Source organism: Nyctibius grandis, chromosome 2 (assembly GCF_013368605.1).
Source record: "Nyctibius grandis isolate bNycGra1 chromosome 2, bNycGra1.pri, whole genome shotgun sequence".
Lineage (NCBI taxonomy): Eukaryota > Metazoa > Chordata > Aves > Nyctibiiformes > Nyctibiidae > Nyctibius > Nyctibius grandis.
Window position 1 is genome coordinate 108171150 of NC_090659.1, and position 17060 is coordinate 108188209.

Genomic DNA, 17060 nt, shown 5'->3' on the forward strand with positions numbered 1-17060 from the left:
CCAGAGTATGTCTTAAAGGGGGTGGAGGGTGGAAATCAGACACAGAGCATAGCTTCAGGTAACGTGCTCAACAGCTCTTCTTGGCCTGAGGCAGCCTTGTAAATCTTTGTCAGCTTTCTAGGTTATTTTGAGCATGTTACAGCAGTTATCTGTGTTACATATGAGGAAGAGTTAGGGAATGATATCTTGTCTGCAAACTTTCCTTTCGGCAGAGCTAGAGGAACAGACTAGAAGAGCTCTAGAACTGGATCAAGAACGAAAGCGTGCAAAAGAGGAAGCAGAGCGCCTGGAAAAAGAGCGTCGAGCAGCTGAAGAAGCTAAAGCTGCTCTAGCCAAGCAGGCAGCTGATCAAATGAAGAACCAGGAACAGCTAGTAAGGAGCTTTAACCCTATTTTGAAACAAATTGAAAAAGATAGTGGAAAATTCAGCCTTTATTCTTGGTTATATATATTTTGTCAAATGGGCAAGTACGTTGAAACACCATAGAAGTATGTGAAATACCGTTACAGACTGTGGAAACGTTTTTAGAAAGCTACATTAGATTTGCCACCACTTGCAAGGAAAAAAAAAAGTTTGGGGCTGTAGGAAATTAAATGATGAAGTAGATACTTCAGACTGACAACACCCACTACATTCTCGTTCTGATAGTGTCAGGTTTATCCAGCTGAGAACAAGAGTAGCTTCCTTCTGTAGTCCACTGGGAAGCCTGTTTTCTGAAGCAGGTCTGTTCTGAAGCTTGATGGTGGAGGTGGGGAGTTGGTGACACTGTGGGGTTTTTTGATTTATTGTTGTTGTTTGGTGGGGTTTTTTTCCCCTTCTGTTTTGAGCATTTACAGTATCTTCTCACATTTTGTGCTGGACTACTTCTAATTCAAGATTTGTGCATAATAACTGACAAAACAGTAGAAGAAATGATTTCTCAACTATAAAACAGCTTTTGATCTTCTGTAAACTTAGCACACAATTCTGAAGGCAAGCTTTAGCTTAATGATACTGAGATTATGATCCAGAATCATAATCTTATTGGTGGAACCATTAAAGTTGTATTCAACTGAAACAGCCCCAAATGCTAATTTGAAACTACAGCTTGCTCTTTCCCCGCAAGCTTTGGAAGTGCAGAAGATAAATACTATTTTTCTGGACTTATTTCCATCAGGCAGGAGTACTGATTCATTCCCTCTGTCATGTGTGCTTAAAATTTCTGTTTTTAGCAGAGAAGTGATGCATGTAACTAACTCTTTTCAAGTCAGATCACAGCAAAGGCTCTGCTTTGTTGCACTGCAGAACCAAAATGATACCAAATGTAAACTTCTACTTCATTGTTTTGTTTGTTTCAGGCAGCAGAACTTGCTGAATTCACTGCCAAGATTGCACTTCTAGAGGAGGCCAAGAAAAAGAAAGAAGAGGAAGCCTCAGAATGGCAGCACAAAGTAATGAGCTCATGCTGTGTGAAGTCAAGACTTCAAAGAAACTAAGGGAGATGAGTGTGGAAATCCCACTGGAAGTGCATGGGATTCAATCTCTCTCTTTCCCTTAGGCTTCAGAGAATCCTTTCTTAAAGGTTTTTCTTCTCCAGTCTGCTGAAGCCAGCCTATACTTCTATTTAACTGATTTCTTGATATTAAATAGTCATAAAGGGGGAGGGGGCGGGAATTCTCATCACAAAGGTATGGTCACAGATTTGAAATGGCTTCCTTATGTATGGTGATGAAATAGATTGGAATTTTGTGTTGGAAAAGAAAACACCTCAGGAGAGAGATTTATAAAATCATGAGCGGTGGTGGAAAGATGAACCAGAACAATAATAAAGGCACATCAAATGCGACTGGATAATACTTTAAAGCAAAATAGTATTTCTTCACAAAATCTGTAATTAGCTATGGTATGTGAATAGTAATCATGTGCACAGGTTCAAAAAGTGATTGAACGAACACTTAATATAAGTTCTGGTCAAATATGAAATTCAAAGACCTCACCTTTGATTTAGGAAGTCCCTGAGCCTCAAATTTCAGGAGGCTAGGAAAGTTGGAAAGCAATCAGTGTGACTGGCCTGTTCTCTCACTCTTGTCTGCTGCTGGAAATAGCCAGACTCCAGTACAGCTGATTTTGAGTCATATCTTTTTTGCCTTGTATTCCTATTTGACAATTTTCAGTGCATAAGCTAGTCATGTCGTTTATAAAGGACAGTTTCCATGTGACTGAAAACATCTCAAATATTTATTTTGATTTTCCTGACTTCGTAAATAATTTTAAAAGATGCTAAGTACTGTTCACTATATTTAGGCTTTTGCAGCCCAAGAAGACTTGGAAAAGACCAAAGAAGAACTGAAATCTGTGATGTCTGCTCCTCCTCCACCTCCTCCCCCACCAGTTATTCCTCCAACAGAGAATGAACACGATGAACATGATGAGAACAATGCTGAAGCCAGTGCAGAACTGTCTTCTGATGGTGTCATGAATCACAGGAGTGAGGAAGAACGGGTAACAGAAACACAGAAAAATGAACGTGTTAAGAAACAGCTCCAGGTAATGAAGATTCATAGTTGTATCAACATAATTCAGGCTTTGGGTTTTCATTCTTTATTTGTCAAAAATCTCATTGAAATTATGGTGTGCCAAGGAAACAGCCTTTTTATCATTTACTAGGTTTATTACTAATTTACCAACCAATATCATTCATAGTGTTCTAGAAGTGGAATAGATAGAAAGATTGGATGTAACATTGTGCTTTACAGTTTAAAAGTATTAGTACGTTGTCACATTGGCCAGTAAATGTTTCTAATAATAATATAATGTCCAGGACACTGAGTGTTAAAATATAATGCTTTCCTTTCTCAATACTGAAGTGCATTAAGTGGTATGAACAGAGGCTTGCTTAATAGTATTTGTGTTTATTTGCAGTCACACAGATGCTGTAAATGCAAAAACTGAATTATGCCCATTTTGGATTAATCTTATTTCCCTGAAATGGAGCATCTTCTCCTAGACTAGTCTTACCCCTCAAAGTATAATAATCTATGTTAGTGGTAACCCTTTGGCTGGTTATGAAATGTATATTTGGGAAGGAAATAAAAGAAATGGAAAGCTGCTTCTTTTTCTGGCATCAATATCTCAGTAGCGTGTATGTGTAATATCCTTTCTGCTTGGCCAGTCACTGAACAGGATCAGGGAGATAAACAAGAGCTGTCTTTAGTCAAGCAGAAACTGAAAAATAAGGTCATTCTCCTGCTTTATCCTTCTGGTCCCTTTCTTTTTGGATGTTATGGTATGAGGCCTTTTTTGTTTGTTTGATGCCCACAGTTATGTAAGGAAAGAATCCTCTGCTCTCCTTCTCTTTCCCTCTGCAGTCTTTCTGATAGACCTCACAACTTGAGTTACTGAACAGCACAACAAGCATTTCGTAGACTGGCATTCAAGAAATCCTTATCCAAGTTGCAGAATAGTTGTTATCAGAAATTCCAGAGTCATTAAAAGATTAGTCAAAGCACTTAAATGCAAATATTTTATTCAACAGGCTTTAAGTTCTGAGTTGGCTCAAGCCAGAGATGAAACCAAGAAAACACAAAATGATGTCCTTCATGCTGAGAATGTTAAAGCAGGCCGTGATAAGTACAAGACTCTTCGACAAATCCGACAAGGCAATACAAAGCAGCGTATTGATGAGTTTGAAGCAATGTGAGAGCTGTTATTTTGCATATATGTTCCTCGTAAAGCTGAACCACCAACAGAGAAAAAAACAGGCCTTTGCAGGTTTGATGGATTGCACCCCACTTTGCCAAAGCACTTAATACCAGTTTGACTACAGTGGCTAGAAGACAAATTTAGGGGAAGCTGTTCAACAGTAAGGCAGTCTGTCATCCCTAGCTTTTTCCGGGGGAGGGTGTGGAGAATAATAGCAGTTTTTTCCCCATCATGTTTTCAGTTTCATTGTTTCTTATTTTTTTATTTGGAAACTGATGTGAAGTATATAATGACTGACAAGTGTATGTATTGCTTAAACATTAAGAAACAGAAGGAAGAATGGAACTGAACTGAAACTGGATAGGTACTATTTCAGTATGAAGTTTGAAATTACATTTTTCAATGTAGCTACACTGTAAAGAGTTTGTTATTGATGACTTTCAATTTTGTTTTTTTTTTTTTTTTTTTTCTCCCAAGCAAAATTCTTTGGTGTTTCATGTCCTGTCATCATTGATGGTTTTCTTTGCCTACCTGTTCACAAAGGTCTGGATGGCAGGTGGTAGTTCCAGGAAGTATTTTTAAATGGAACACTACCTGTGGGCAGCACGTGGCTGCTTATAGGCTTGAATAAGTATTGCTTTTCCTAGGTGATTCTTCTAGATGCACAAAATGTTCTAATGCAGCAAAGGGGAAAAAAAAAAAAGCTTCATGTGCTATTTGCTTGTAATTATTTTATTTGCAGTAGGGAGACCTGGACCTTTCTGGCAAGGGAGCATATGAAAACATCAGTCCCAGGGAGGGGACAGTATCCTACCTCACTACTATATACATGATGACTGGTCCTTCAAACACCATGAAAAAAACTTTTTAAATTGACTATCACTACACAGTGATATCATAGAATGCTAGGAGCCCTTACCCCTAGGATTTTGTTTTACTTTAAGATGGATTTATCGTGCTAAATACTGTCTAATTGACTTCTGTTGAGTTTAAATTGCGAAAGTATCTTGTGTGTTTTAAAGCTGTAACCTGTCACTGGTATACTATCTCCTGGGAGGGGTGTAGAATGTGCGTGTGAGTTAGTTTGGTTTTGGGTTTCCAAATACAAAATTAAATTTCCCAGAATTGGAGTAAATGTGTTTGCAGCTTCAGTTTTCAGTGAAGCTAGTATTGCAGTTGTCATATCTGATGTCAGATCACTGTTATTAAATCCTTTCCCCCTTGAAAAGGAGACCTGCCTTTTTGAGAAATTTGCTTACAAATTGAACTACGGAAATAACTTTGCAGTTAATGAGGACTGCTGTTATTCCTTCTGTTATAGTACCCTAGTAAATATCTACAGTGGAAGAACCCTGCTTTCTCTGAGGATGGTTCAGCTGTTTTCTGTTTGATATTATGCACTCATAAATTTACACTTATCTATTAAAATTTGCCATTTTATTAAACATTTTTTTCATGCACAATAGGTTTAAATTTCTTATGAACAGTCCAACTAAGTTTCTTTTTTTTTATTTTGCGGAGTTAAAGGTTGGCTATGTGGGGTGACATCATGAAAATAAAATAAAGATACATTAATATATTTTTGGTTTGTGGGGCTAAACATATCTGGTTGACCTTGAAGACTGATGTGCAGATAGTGTGCACATGCTTCAAAATGCTGCTTGGTGGAAGTCGGTGTTTCTACTTGCAGTGCATTGTAAGAACAGTTTTTGTTTCATGGGCTTCATACATGGAAGTTTAAGCAAATTTCTGAAGTATTTGAACAGTTTGCCGTAGCAGGTGAAATACTGTGCTTCCAGCGAGTTTTTGTTTTTCCCTGGAAAGTGTGCACTAGCACGGGTACATCAGTTTGTGTTGGGAAAAAATACCAGTAAAGTTTGCTGTTCATAAGTCTACAATACGTAGAGTAGGGCTAAATGGATTAGATCCGTTTATAAAGCTGTGTGAATTTTTTTTTTCTAAACAACCAGGAACAACCATTTGTAATACGGATTTTCACAATGAACAAAGTGGTAATAGCTGCTGTCACCAGCAGTTGGGAGCACTTACTGGTGCAGAAATACTAAGAATACATTTAATGATTACTTGGTGAAGTAATTTTCCACATGCCTTTTTCCTTTAGCATCATGTTTTGTGTTGTACAATTAAGCTACAATTACATCTACTATTTTGGATAACATTCATTGGTTAACAATAAAGAGATACAGTTAATTTCTCTGAGGTCCATTGTTGTTATTTAATGCACTTTTTTCTGACAGCTTTGCTAAATGCACTGTAATAGCCTTTTTCCAGAGCAGCATACAGATTCTGATCATCGTTTGTTTCACACTCTGGTCAAAATGAAATTAAAAAGAAATATTTTCAAATTGTATCCCTAGAGGATGGTACTCTGCTTAAGAAATTACCACACGCAGTTGGGAGGAAGCACTGATGATTGTCAGTTCAAAACAGGATGTGAATCATCCAAGCAAATTGACTTTCTTGAGAACAAAGGGTAATTTGGCCATATAAGAGCTCTGTGGGTAATGTAAGAACTTTCAGTCAATGCCTACATATTGCTTAGCCCCAGGTTAAGTGAAATTTAGTTTAATAGGTCAGTGTCTTAAGCATTGAGAAACCTTGATGTGTTTTTTTGATACTGCGTATTATAGTGGACAGTGCTGTCAAATATATGCATGGCCATATGCTTTAGGTAATGGCAAGTTTATGGGCTTTTTCATCTAATATGCTTGGAGACGGCAGGAACAGTCCCACGTAAATAGGTATACAAATTAATTTGCTGAGCAGTGCTCACATAAATTAGAACTCCTCTCAGGTGACATTCCATTCTATCTTGTATTTGTTTGGCCCTGCACTCAATACAAGCACATGACCCTTTTTGTTACTCCATATGGCAGAATTGATATGATAATTAAAATGTGTCCTTGATAATTTTAACTGTGCATATTTCTAGTTTTATACTTCTCTCTTCTTGGAGCCCCTCCTGCTGAAGCATTAGGCTTAAGGTTTCTCGTTTGTTAGAGAGCTTCTGCATGGGTAGGTAACTTCAGAATATTGTTCTTGAAAAGGGGAGGTAAGTGCTTTGAAAGGATTTTTCTTCGATGTGCTCTTGAGGTGGAGAGAAAAGGATAGAAAACGATGCCACTATTTACAGGCCAAACTAATAAAATCACCCAGAATGTGCGATGTGAAAGAAGATATTCTACCTACTTGAAGGAGTCCCTCTGCAAATCAAAACCTACGTTTTCTGTTGGTTGTACTCTGAGTACATTTTCTTGTATACTCTGTTCTGTCCAAAATGGAACAAAATTCACGTCTGCCTTTTTAAACCCAGTTTGGAAAGCATTGTTGTGCTTTTGCCTCTTTCTTAAAACATGTTCTCTAGAGCTCTTCAAGTTACCTGCTTAAGCACCTCTGAGGAAAAAGGAGATCTGTTCTAAATGAAATATTTTAAATTTCTGAGGAGAAAGTACTGCAAGTATGTTTTCTTAATTTTTTTAAAGAAAATACAGAGTTTAAAATGATTAGTTAAAACTCTTATGCAAGCATTTTCCATGTCTGTTCACATGTGGATAATCTAAAAAGCCTTCTTGTCCCCAAGACATCAGACTAGTTTCAAGAATCGAGGGTTTTAACAAAGATGATGTATCCCAGTGGGATGAGGCTGTTGATGCTTGATGCTAGTGTTCATAAAGATACTTTCTGGGTAAAAAATATCAACATGAGAACATTGAAAGCTTCCTTACAAAAGAGCAAAGTTCATTTATTGATAGAAGTTGTCACATACACGTAACATAATATATCTTGGTTGGGTGATCAGATTTTCCTGGAAAATGTAATCAGTGTCAATGGATCAGCATAGAAATTGTGATAATTTCTTTGACCCCCTCAGAGCATATTCTGTTGTTTGTGCTTAGAGATGGAGAGCACCTGTCTCCCAGCTGAAATGCCGTGTAGGCTGGCCAGCTGGTGCATGGCTAGGAGATGTTTCTGGCTGGTGGCTGCGGACGCCTGCCAGGCAGCATGTCCCTCTGCTCCGCTCCCAAGCAGGCCATGCAGCACCTTTCCTCCCCAGCTGACTGGTCTGCAAGCATGTGAGTTCTACATGGTCCTTTTCCCAGTTTGGGGACCCAGTCAGCAGCAAGGAGCAGCTCAGGGCTGGAAGGGATGGCAAATGGTGTAAGAGCAATGGTAGAGGATTACAAGGAAAAAAAAAACCCAAAAACCTTATGGTGAGCTGGAATCCTTCACTGGCCCATTCATTCACTTGTGTTGAGGACTCCTTTTCAATGTACTACTGCAGCATCCATAAATTCACTATGGGTGACCAATAATTTGTTTAGCAAATTCAGCAGCCAGTTTGTTGGAGGGATTTGCACTCTTTTCATTTCACAGAGCTGAGCCTGGATCTATAGGCATAGGCCAGTTATCTGATATTGTTTTGATTCATGGACTCTGTCACTTGTGTTTGCTTTACTGTTTGGAGATTCCAAGTTGATAAATTGCTCCTTTGGAGTATGACTTGTTTTGCTTTTTCTCCCTTCATTGTGCAGACATTGCTGACATATCAAATGTATATGTTTCACTTAATGTGAGTGAAGTGGACTTGCCAAAGCCCAAAATACCTCCCCCCCCCCAAATGCCAATCCCAAACCATCAAATTTCTTCACAAGAAGAGACCACAATAGTTGCAGCGGCGCCTTGCAACATTCTAGATATTCAGGAGGAGATAGATTATGCCCACATAGCTCATAGTTCAGGGAAAGACAAAGCTAGCAAAGGCAAATGGAGCATTTGGAATTGCTGGGATTCCATTAGGTGTTTATATTGGCTTTTGTAAATAATGTGTCAGAGTGTTTCTGTTCACAGCAGTAGGCTTTAGGCAGCAGAAGAAACAAGAGGAGATGGAAATGCCCATCAAAGGAGGCAGCCTGGTTGGTGCAAATATTGCTAATGCATGTGTGTGTAAGAGTTAATGTTCCCTGTGCTCTGGATAAGTGGATCAGGTGAAAAGAGATCAAGCTCAGAGGTAGTACAATTGCATTGCTGCTTTTTGCTTGTTTGGTTTTTTTTTTTGTTTGTTTGCTTTTGAAGTACCTTATTTACATGAGAGGAGTTGCTATTATCTGACTATTTAGCTGAAGGCTTTTAGAAAGCCTCCTGCCCAGCACTAAAAGGTCTTGGAGTTCTTAAGGCCATGTGTACTCAGACTGGCCTCTCTATTATAGCTCGCTACATTTCAGCAGAAGACGTCCTCTGCTGTGTGATAATTTTGCCTTGGAGCATTTCTGCCTTGCCAAGATAAGAGTGTGTAACACGCACAGTTCTAGCTGCCCCATTGCTTTTTCCAGCAATGTGAAACCTGTATGTACCCATGAGAAAGAGTAATCGCATGACAGGCTCCATGAGCACATCTGCTGAACTCTGCGGGATCTCGTGTCAAATCTATGGCTCCCTGTGGCCTCAGCTTTCACGCTTCATATTCACCCTTGATTTCTTCATTAAACTTCATACAGTATTTAACTTCTTCTTAATCTATAACTTCAACAATATTCTACTAAACTGAGCTTCCAGGAAATGGTTGACTACTGTGTCAAATGTTTTCTGAATATGCATTATACTGAGGAGTTGAAATGTCTAGCTTTACTTTTATTTAAGCAGCACTTCTGATTAATTAATAATGTCTATGAATATGGTAATTGCAGTCGTGTTGCCAGAGAGAGATTCATTTGCATTGCGGCTGAAGCTGAAAACTTTTCTGCCAAGTGCGCTTTGATCTTCAACAAAGTAAGCTGAGAATGTGTAGGTAGCATCCAGAATACACAGACCAGCCCATCCTGCCGCTGCCTTTATTGCTAGGAACAAATTCGTTTGTGTTTTGAGTGAGCAGATCCAGTGTTTAGTGGTTTGGGATAGGACAGCAAGCTTGTTCACCCATCAGAAACATTTCTAAAAATGGCAAGAAATCTTCGTATCCCTACTCTGCACTTCTGCTGTATGTTTCCTGTCCTTGATAGTTTTCCTTCAGTTTAATTTACATTTTGAATTCTTGACTCTCTTCTCTTCTGAACAGTGTTTCAGGCACCCATCTCGCTGCTCAGTACCAGTTGTGGTGCTTCTCTGTACCGTTTGAAAACACAGCTCTACCTCCTTCTTTTGCATTTGGCATCTTACAATGTTGTTTTCCACAAAGCCGGCTCACTCATCGTATTTAAATTTAGAATGATTACTGCTGCTCTTGGAACAGTCTCTGGATTAATTTTGGCTACACGTTCTCTTATCACATGTGCACAGTATATGCCACCTTATAGAAGAAATAACTATCAGCTAGTTAATAATTGCTAGTACCATTCTGGAGAAGAGAAAACGTCAGAAAACAAGTATGTTGATGCACGCAGAAAACCGGGGAAGATCTGAATCACAGTGTTTATAACCACGAGGTTCAACTTTGAGCCCAGCCCTTGTCACACACACAGCGGAGCACGTGGGAGAGAAATTCTGTGTTTTCGTTGTGTGGCTTATCTGTCTGCCTGGGCTGTGCAAGAGAATGCACTGGAACAGGATGGCTGTGCCTGCTCAAACAGCGGAGCAGTCGGGCACGACTGCATGGTGCTGTGGCTTTGCTTTTCTGCACAACAGTTGTCCTAGTTATAAAAATACTAAAAAAAATAAAAAACATGAAATAGTTGGCTTTTTCCTGAGGATCATTATTTAAAAGAGTTACGGTTATATTCCTCCAGGTCACCCTGGTAAGAGCTGATAGCATAAGCGCAGCTCTCTTTGAGGAGTTACCCATCCATCTGCACTGACTTTAGAAAATGTGGCAGGTGTGGGAGGAAAAGATCCCTTACCTGTCTCTGTTCATGTTTTTATGGGGTCATGAAAATAAATTCTGGAGAACCTTCTGTCTAGCAGTGGCTTCTGTATGCTTTGGGTGGCCCTTTTCACAAGTGTTTCTCCCAGTCTTTGAACTGGTTCTTACTTCTCACCTTGCTTTACTGCTGTTGTGTTTTGTTTTTTTCTGTCCTTGCTAGTGTGTCACGCCATTTATTTCATCTGAAGAACAGATTTCAGTTTAGATCATTGAGAGCTTTGATGCAATTAAATAACTTTGTTTCAGTAAGAGAATGCAAATTAAGACAGGGAAGGAAGATGCTACATAATTATTAGTTTAAAAACACTGCGGGGGCGGGGGGGGAGGGGAGGTTTAAGCCTTAAGACTTACTGAAAGAAATACATTGAATTAGATGACTATTTAGACTACAGGGAGAAAACAAGAGGCAGGCAGCTACGTATGGCAAGGTAGACTTTTTCTCAATCTAAATTTATGGTAGCAAAGTACTTTGGTAAAATGCATCAGACTTTATTTATTGACATTTGCTGGATTCTTCAGAGAGCACTGGAGAAGAGAATACTGTATATTTCTTTCTTCAGTCATATTTCCTTTAGTTACTTCTGTTGTGGTTTATTCTGTCGATTTAAGAGTAAAAATGCCTTTTTCCTCCTGAGTGATTTTGTAAAATTGTGTTTTGCCTATGACACTGCAACTAGCTTTGCAATCTGGAGCTTGATGGATGAAACTATTTTCTAAGGGAAAGGTAGTATAATTTGCTTTGCAATTAACTGAGCTTGATAATTTACACATATCTATAAACATGTATATAAAAAAAATGTATATATAGCATGGTTAAACTAGAGATTTCTAATACAGTATGTGGCATCAGGCCTTGTAATGGCTGTGTTAAAGTGAAATACACAAGTTGCTACTTATTTTTATATAAACCTTGATCTTGAATAGTTTTCGAAATCAAGCTGCTTAAAGCTAACTGTGTTTAAAAAAATGATTTAAAAAATATTACAGCATGCAGAGTGAGTATGGTTCGGTTTTGTCCTTGGTATCAAAATCAGATCTATCTACCTGCTTGTTGTTTTTATCCTCCTGCAAAAGCCAGTTGTTTCTAGCGATCTCTTAGTACCAGGAAACATTTCACTGGTTTCAGTGGTACCTTCCCCTGTACAGTTTCAATTGCTACCACAAGCCTGTTTCTCCTCCCCATGCCTGGCCAGGAATTGCTGTCAGACTTTTAAAACATCAGGGTGGTTTTAGTACTCCTATGTCTTAACCACACGTCTGATTTGCTTATGCTCAAGCCCTGGAAGTTCCCACTTGACTTTCTGTGCCAGAAAATTATTTGTGTGGGAAACAGGCTGTGGTATAAAATTTGACGTGATGTTCCGATGTGTGACGTGCTGTAGCTGCACTCGTAAATGTAAAAAAGTGCTATTGAGGGCTTCTTACTTTTGAATAGCAACTCATTCCCTATGCGTGTTGAATGACAAAGAGAATCTGGTAATTAAGTCTTTTTCGTGATTCCTTTTGAATAAAATTCGGATTTATTAATACTTACACCTGAAGTGTTTCTCTAAAACACCCAGAATGAGAGGTTTGCACTATAGGAGGGCTGAATTTAAAATACTGATTATTTTTTGCCTATTCATAATATAATATATTTAAGGAAGTAATTTTCTAAAAGGAAAAACATTTTTTAAGCCACTTCAACAATGAATTTTCATAAAAATCAACGTGGAAAATACACATTTTTTGAAATGTATCTTTAATCAAGTAAATTTTGACTCACTGTAAAGATTTCCACCAGATAACTTTAAACCTTAGGAGAGAAATAAATTTGAGAGAGATTCTTTATGATGACCCCACCTTTTCTCCAAAAGGCTCATGCAAGCCAACGAGCTGAATAAACTAAACCCCAGAGCTTATACAGCAAACGGCACGTGTGCTGTGCTAAAAAGAAAAGACGTCTGAAATAATTTTGGCTGTGATTGAATGTTCTACAAATATGTCCTATATTTGGTGTATTTATGCACAAAGCATCTTACTGCAGCCACCTCTGGGAGCAGTTTTAACACAGTCTTGCCTACGTCGCACTCAGCTCTGGTTTGTGTCATCTGCATTAGCAATTTAGTCCTTTAAAGCTGTTCCCTGGGTGGATTTTAGGTTAGGTTCTTTATAATGCTAAAATTTGCCATCAAAACTCTACTGTATGTGCAAGAATTTGACTCTGGCATAGAAGAGTAGTTAGAGAGGTGGACCTGCTCTGAAAGTCCATGAAGACAGGTCCTGGGTGTCCTTGGGCCCTTGGCCACAAGAACCATGGGCTTCTTAAATCATTCTTTTCTGGTGCCCCCTCATTCTGATGACATCTTGAACAAAATTCAGTTGGAAATTAAATTAAGGAGTGTGATACTTTTCGGAATAGTTACAGGGAGTGAAGTATGGCTCTTATGATGTTGCTGCATAATTCTATTTATTGCTTTTGTTTAGTATCCTTTTGCTAAATCTGCTTGATCTCTTTGTGTCTTTTTGTGCAGGTTACAAAAGTACGGTCTCTTGCAGCCCTTAGGATAGGAACAAGGTAAAGATCAGCAGAAGACCTGGGGTCTGCCAAGGCCTGCCATTGCGCTTCTGTAAATCCGGACAGTTTACAGCACTTTAAATTAGGTGCTGCCTGGTCCGTGAAGAGTTGTCTGGAAGGACCAGGAAGTGCTGTTACGACATTTCTTTAATGTTTTGTTCTCTCATGGTCCGAAATCTTTCCTTTGTTGTCTTTTCCCAGGAGAAAATTAGCTTTTTGAAGTATTTAAGCTGCTGTTCTTCCCAGAAAAACAGGAAATAATACTAATATGTTAATCTTTAACATGTAATGGGACGTGTTAGAGGGAAGGGTGATGTGACCCTTCAAAGTGTTCAGGGATCTTGTAGGCTTTGCCCACAAAATGTTGTAGTCTGGGAAGCCTGATCCTATATCCAGCCTGGGTCAAGTGAAATAAGAGTAGATACTTTCCAAGTTTTATTGGTTTTCTACACGATTTCTAATAGCCTTGATGATACATGAATAGCGTCAGATAATTTTCTAATGTAAAACTCCCAGTTTAATATGTCTGTACATAATTTCCCGTGTAAGCACCCATTGCAGCTTGCCTTTTTGTATGCTATTGGGATGTGCATACTGTGTATACGTAACTGCGTTGCATCGTGCACCCTGCACAAAAGGCTGAATAAATGGGTTTTAATGTTAATCCAAAGAATGACTATTCATTTGATGGTCAGTGTTGCTTATTGCTAGACTGCACCATTTTTTTTTTTTCATTTCTCTGAGAAGTTTAATTCATTTTGTGGCTCCAATCCCAAGTGGAGTTTCCAGGTATACGTCTTGTGCTGTGCTCAGATAAGCCGTGGGAGGCTGGATTTGCAAAGAATGGATCACTCTTGAAGGAAAAGATGGGAGCTGGTAATTAAGGCAGCTGGTAATTGAGTAGATGGACACCTGAATTACTGCCAAATTCAACTAGCATCCCCTGGGAATTTACCAAACCTTGGAAACAGAATCACAGAATCACAGAATGTTAGGGATTGGAAGGGACCTCGAAAGATCATCTAGTCCAATCCCCCTGCCAGAGCAGGATTGCCTAGACCATATCACACAGGAACGCGTCCAGGCGGGTTTTGAATATCTCCAGAGAAGGAGACTCCACAACCTCTCTGGGCAGCCTGTTCCAGTGTTCGGTCACCCTCACCGTAAAGAAGTTTTTCCTTGTATTAAGTGGAACCTCCTGTGTTCCAGCTTGCACCCATTGCCCCTTGTCCTGTCAAGGGATGTCACTGAGAAGAGCCTGGCTCCATCCTCATGACTCTTGCCCTTTACATATTTATAAACATTAATGAGGTCACCCCTCAGTCTCCTCTTCTCTAAGCTAAAGAGACCCAGCTCCCTCAGCCTCTCCTCATAAGGGAGATGTTCCACTCCCTTAATCATCTTCGTGGCTCTGCGCTGGACTCTCTCTAGCAGTTCCCTGTCCTTCTTGAACTGAGGGGCCCAGAACTGGACACAATACTCCAGATGCGGCCTCACCAGGGCAGAGTAGAGGGGGATGAGAACCTCTCTCGACCTGCTAACCACACCCCTTCTAATACACCCCAGGATGCCATTGGCCTTCTTGGCCACAAGGGCACACTGCTGGTTCATGGTCATCCTGCTGTCCACTAGGACCCCCAGGTCCCTTTCCCCTACGCTGCTCTCCAACAGGTCTGCCCCCAACTTGTACTGGTACATGGGGTTGTTCTTGCCCAGATGCAGGACTCTACACTTGCCCTTGTTATATTTCATTAAGTTTCTCCCCGCCCAGGTCTCCAGCCTGTCCAGGTCTCTGAATGGCTGCGCAGCCTTCCGTTGTGTCAGCCACTCCTCCCAGTTTTGTGTCATCAGCGAACTTGCTGACAGTGCACTCTATTCTCTCATCCAAGTCATTAATGAATATATTGAATAGAACTGGTCCCGGTACCGACCCTTGAGGGACTCTGCTAGACACAGGCCTCCAACTGGACTCTGTCCCATTGACCACCACTCTCTGGCTTCTTTCCTTCAGCCAGTTCACAATCCACCTCACTACCCGATCATCCAGACCACACTTCCTCAGTTTAGCTGCGAGGATGCTGTGGGAGACCGTGTCAAACACTTTACTGAAATCGAGATAGACCACATCGACAGCTTTACCATCATCTATCCACCGGGTTACATCTTCATAAAAGGCTATCAAGTTGGTTAAGCATGACTTCCCCTTGGTGAAGCCATGCTGAGTGCCCCTAATGATCCCCCTATCCTTGATGTGCCTAGAGACAGCATCAAGAACAAGTTGTTCCATCACCTTTCCGGGGATGGAGGTGAGGCTGACTGGTCTATAGTTGACACAGCTGTTATTTTGTTGATCACCTCTATCAGGATCTGGCGACGCCCATCTTGCCATTTAATCCCTAAAAACTGGATCTCCCAGGCAGGCCCCTTGACCTTGCCTCTTTTTATGGCAAAACCAGCTTGCAGAAGAATTTGAATTATTTTCTCCCCTTTGTCAAAAACTTCTGCTGCTGTATCACCCCATACAATGATGTCATCAATATACTGCAAATGTTCTGGAGCTCCACCCTTTTCTAGTGCAGTCTGGATCAGTCCGTGGCAAATAGTAGGACTGTGTTTCCACCCCTGGGGCAGTCGATTCCAGGTGTACTGGATACCTCTCCAGGTAAAAGCAAACTGTGGCCTGCACTTTGGTGCCAAGGGAATAGAGAAAAATGCATTAGCAATGTCTATGGTGGCGTACCACTTGGCTGCCTTTGACTCCAGTTCGTATTGAAGTTCTAGCATGTCTGGCACAGCAGCACTCAGAGGTGGTGTAACTTCATTTAGGCCACGATAGTCCACAGTTAATCTCCATTCTCCATTAGGCTTTTGTACTGGCCATATAGGACTATTAAAGGGTGAGCGAGTCTTGCTAATCACTCCTTGATTTTCTAATTGTCTAATCAGTTTATGAATGGGGATCAGGGAGTCTCGATTGGTGCGATATTGTCGTCGGTACACCGCAGCTGGGGACAATGGTCCTACCTGGAGCCTCTGGCAGAAAGTGCCAGGGGAGACTCGAGGTCAACCCCTAGGATTTTGGAGTCGAGGATACAAGGGCTCTGAGGCCAATTACACCCCAAATGAAAAAGAGATACTGGCAGCGTATGAAGGAGTTAGAGCTGCCTCAGAGGTAATCGGTACTGAAGCACAGCTTCTCCTGGCTTCATTTGTGCTTCTCGCGGTGCCTTCCTGCACGATGGCCTCCTGCACTGGGACCTGTGCAGGTAGATCCATCAGAGGACTTCGATCTGAAACAGTGGCTGACAAAGCCTCACAGCGTGTGTCTGAAACAGTTAGCTGACCACTGCCTGACGGGGGAGCTGCCCCAGTGCTCTGCAAGGCTCCCGTTGAACTAGGACGCTGCCTCGGTGCTCGCTGCCATGCCTGCTGCGGGCAGCCACCACTGCGGGTGGGGAGCAGCCCTCCAGCTTGGCTGATGGGGGGGCTGTGTGCAGTGGGGTCCCCATCCTGTCAGGGTTTGGGGCCATGTTCCGCCACTCCTCAGGATTGCGGGTGGGCAGGGTGGGCTGTGGCCTCCTGCTGAAACCCCTGCAGAGCTGAGGGGCTGTGCAGAAGGAAGCCTTCCCCCACCTCTGACTGGGGGTGGGTTACACCAGGGCACCACCAGTTGAAGCAAGACCCTGGCTCAGCTCTTGGAGGGCAAGGTTTGGGTTCAGGACCCTGAGAGGAACATAAAGTCCAGAGCTGTGGTATTTCAGGGGCTGCTTTGCATGTCTAGGCCAGCACTGGTGCCTCGGGACTGACTTGCTCAGCACTTGGGTTACTCTTTTAAAATTGTTTCTGCGGCTTCTATCTCCCTGTGTGACCCATGGGAGGGTTAGAGATGTTCCTGGTGCTCAGAGGAACCAAGGCACGGTGGCCTCTGTGAATTTTATCTCTAGCCA

At 41.1% G+C, this 17060-nt stretch overlaps 1 protein-coding gene across 2 annotated transcripts in view; it reads left to right on the plus strand.

Moving 5' to 3' along the window:
- The window catches only part of RDX (radixin), a 41099-nt gene extending 35206 nt beyond the window's left edge, over positions 1-5893 (plus strand). For both annotated transcript variants that reach the window (XM_068395566.1, XM_068395567.1), the window contains 4 exons: positions 213-373; positions 1339-1431; positions 2285-2527; positions 3516-5893. In XM_068395566.1, coding sequence (XP_068251667.1) covers positions 213-373; positions 1339-1431; positions 2285-2527; positions 3516-3680 — 662 coding nt within the window. In that variant the 3' untranslated portion in view covers positions 3681-5893. The remainder of the gene's footprint in view (positions 1-212; positions 374-1338; positions 1432-2284; positions 2528-3515) is intronic.
- Positions 5894-17060: the final 11167 nt, after the last annotated feature.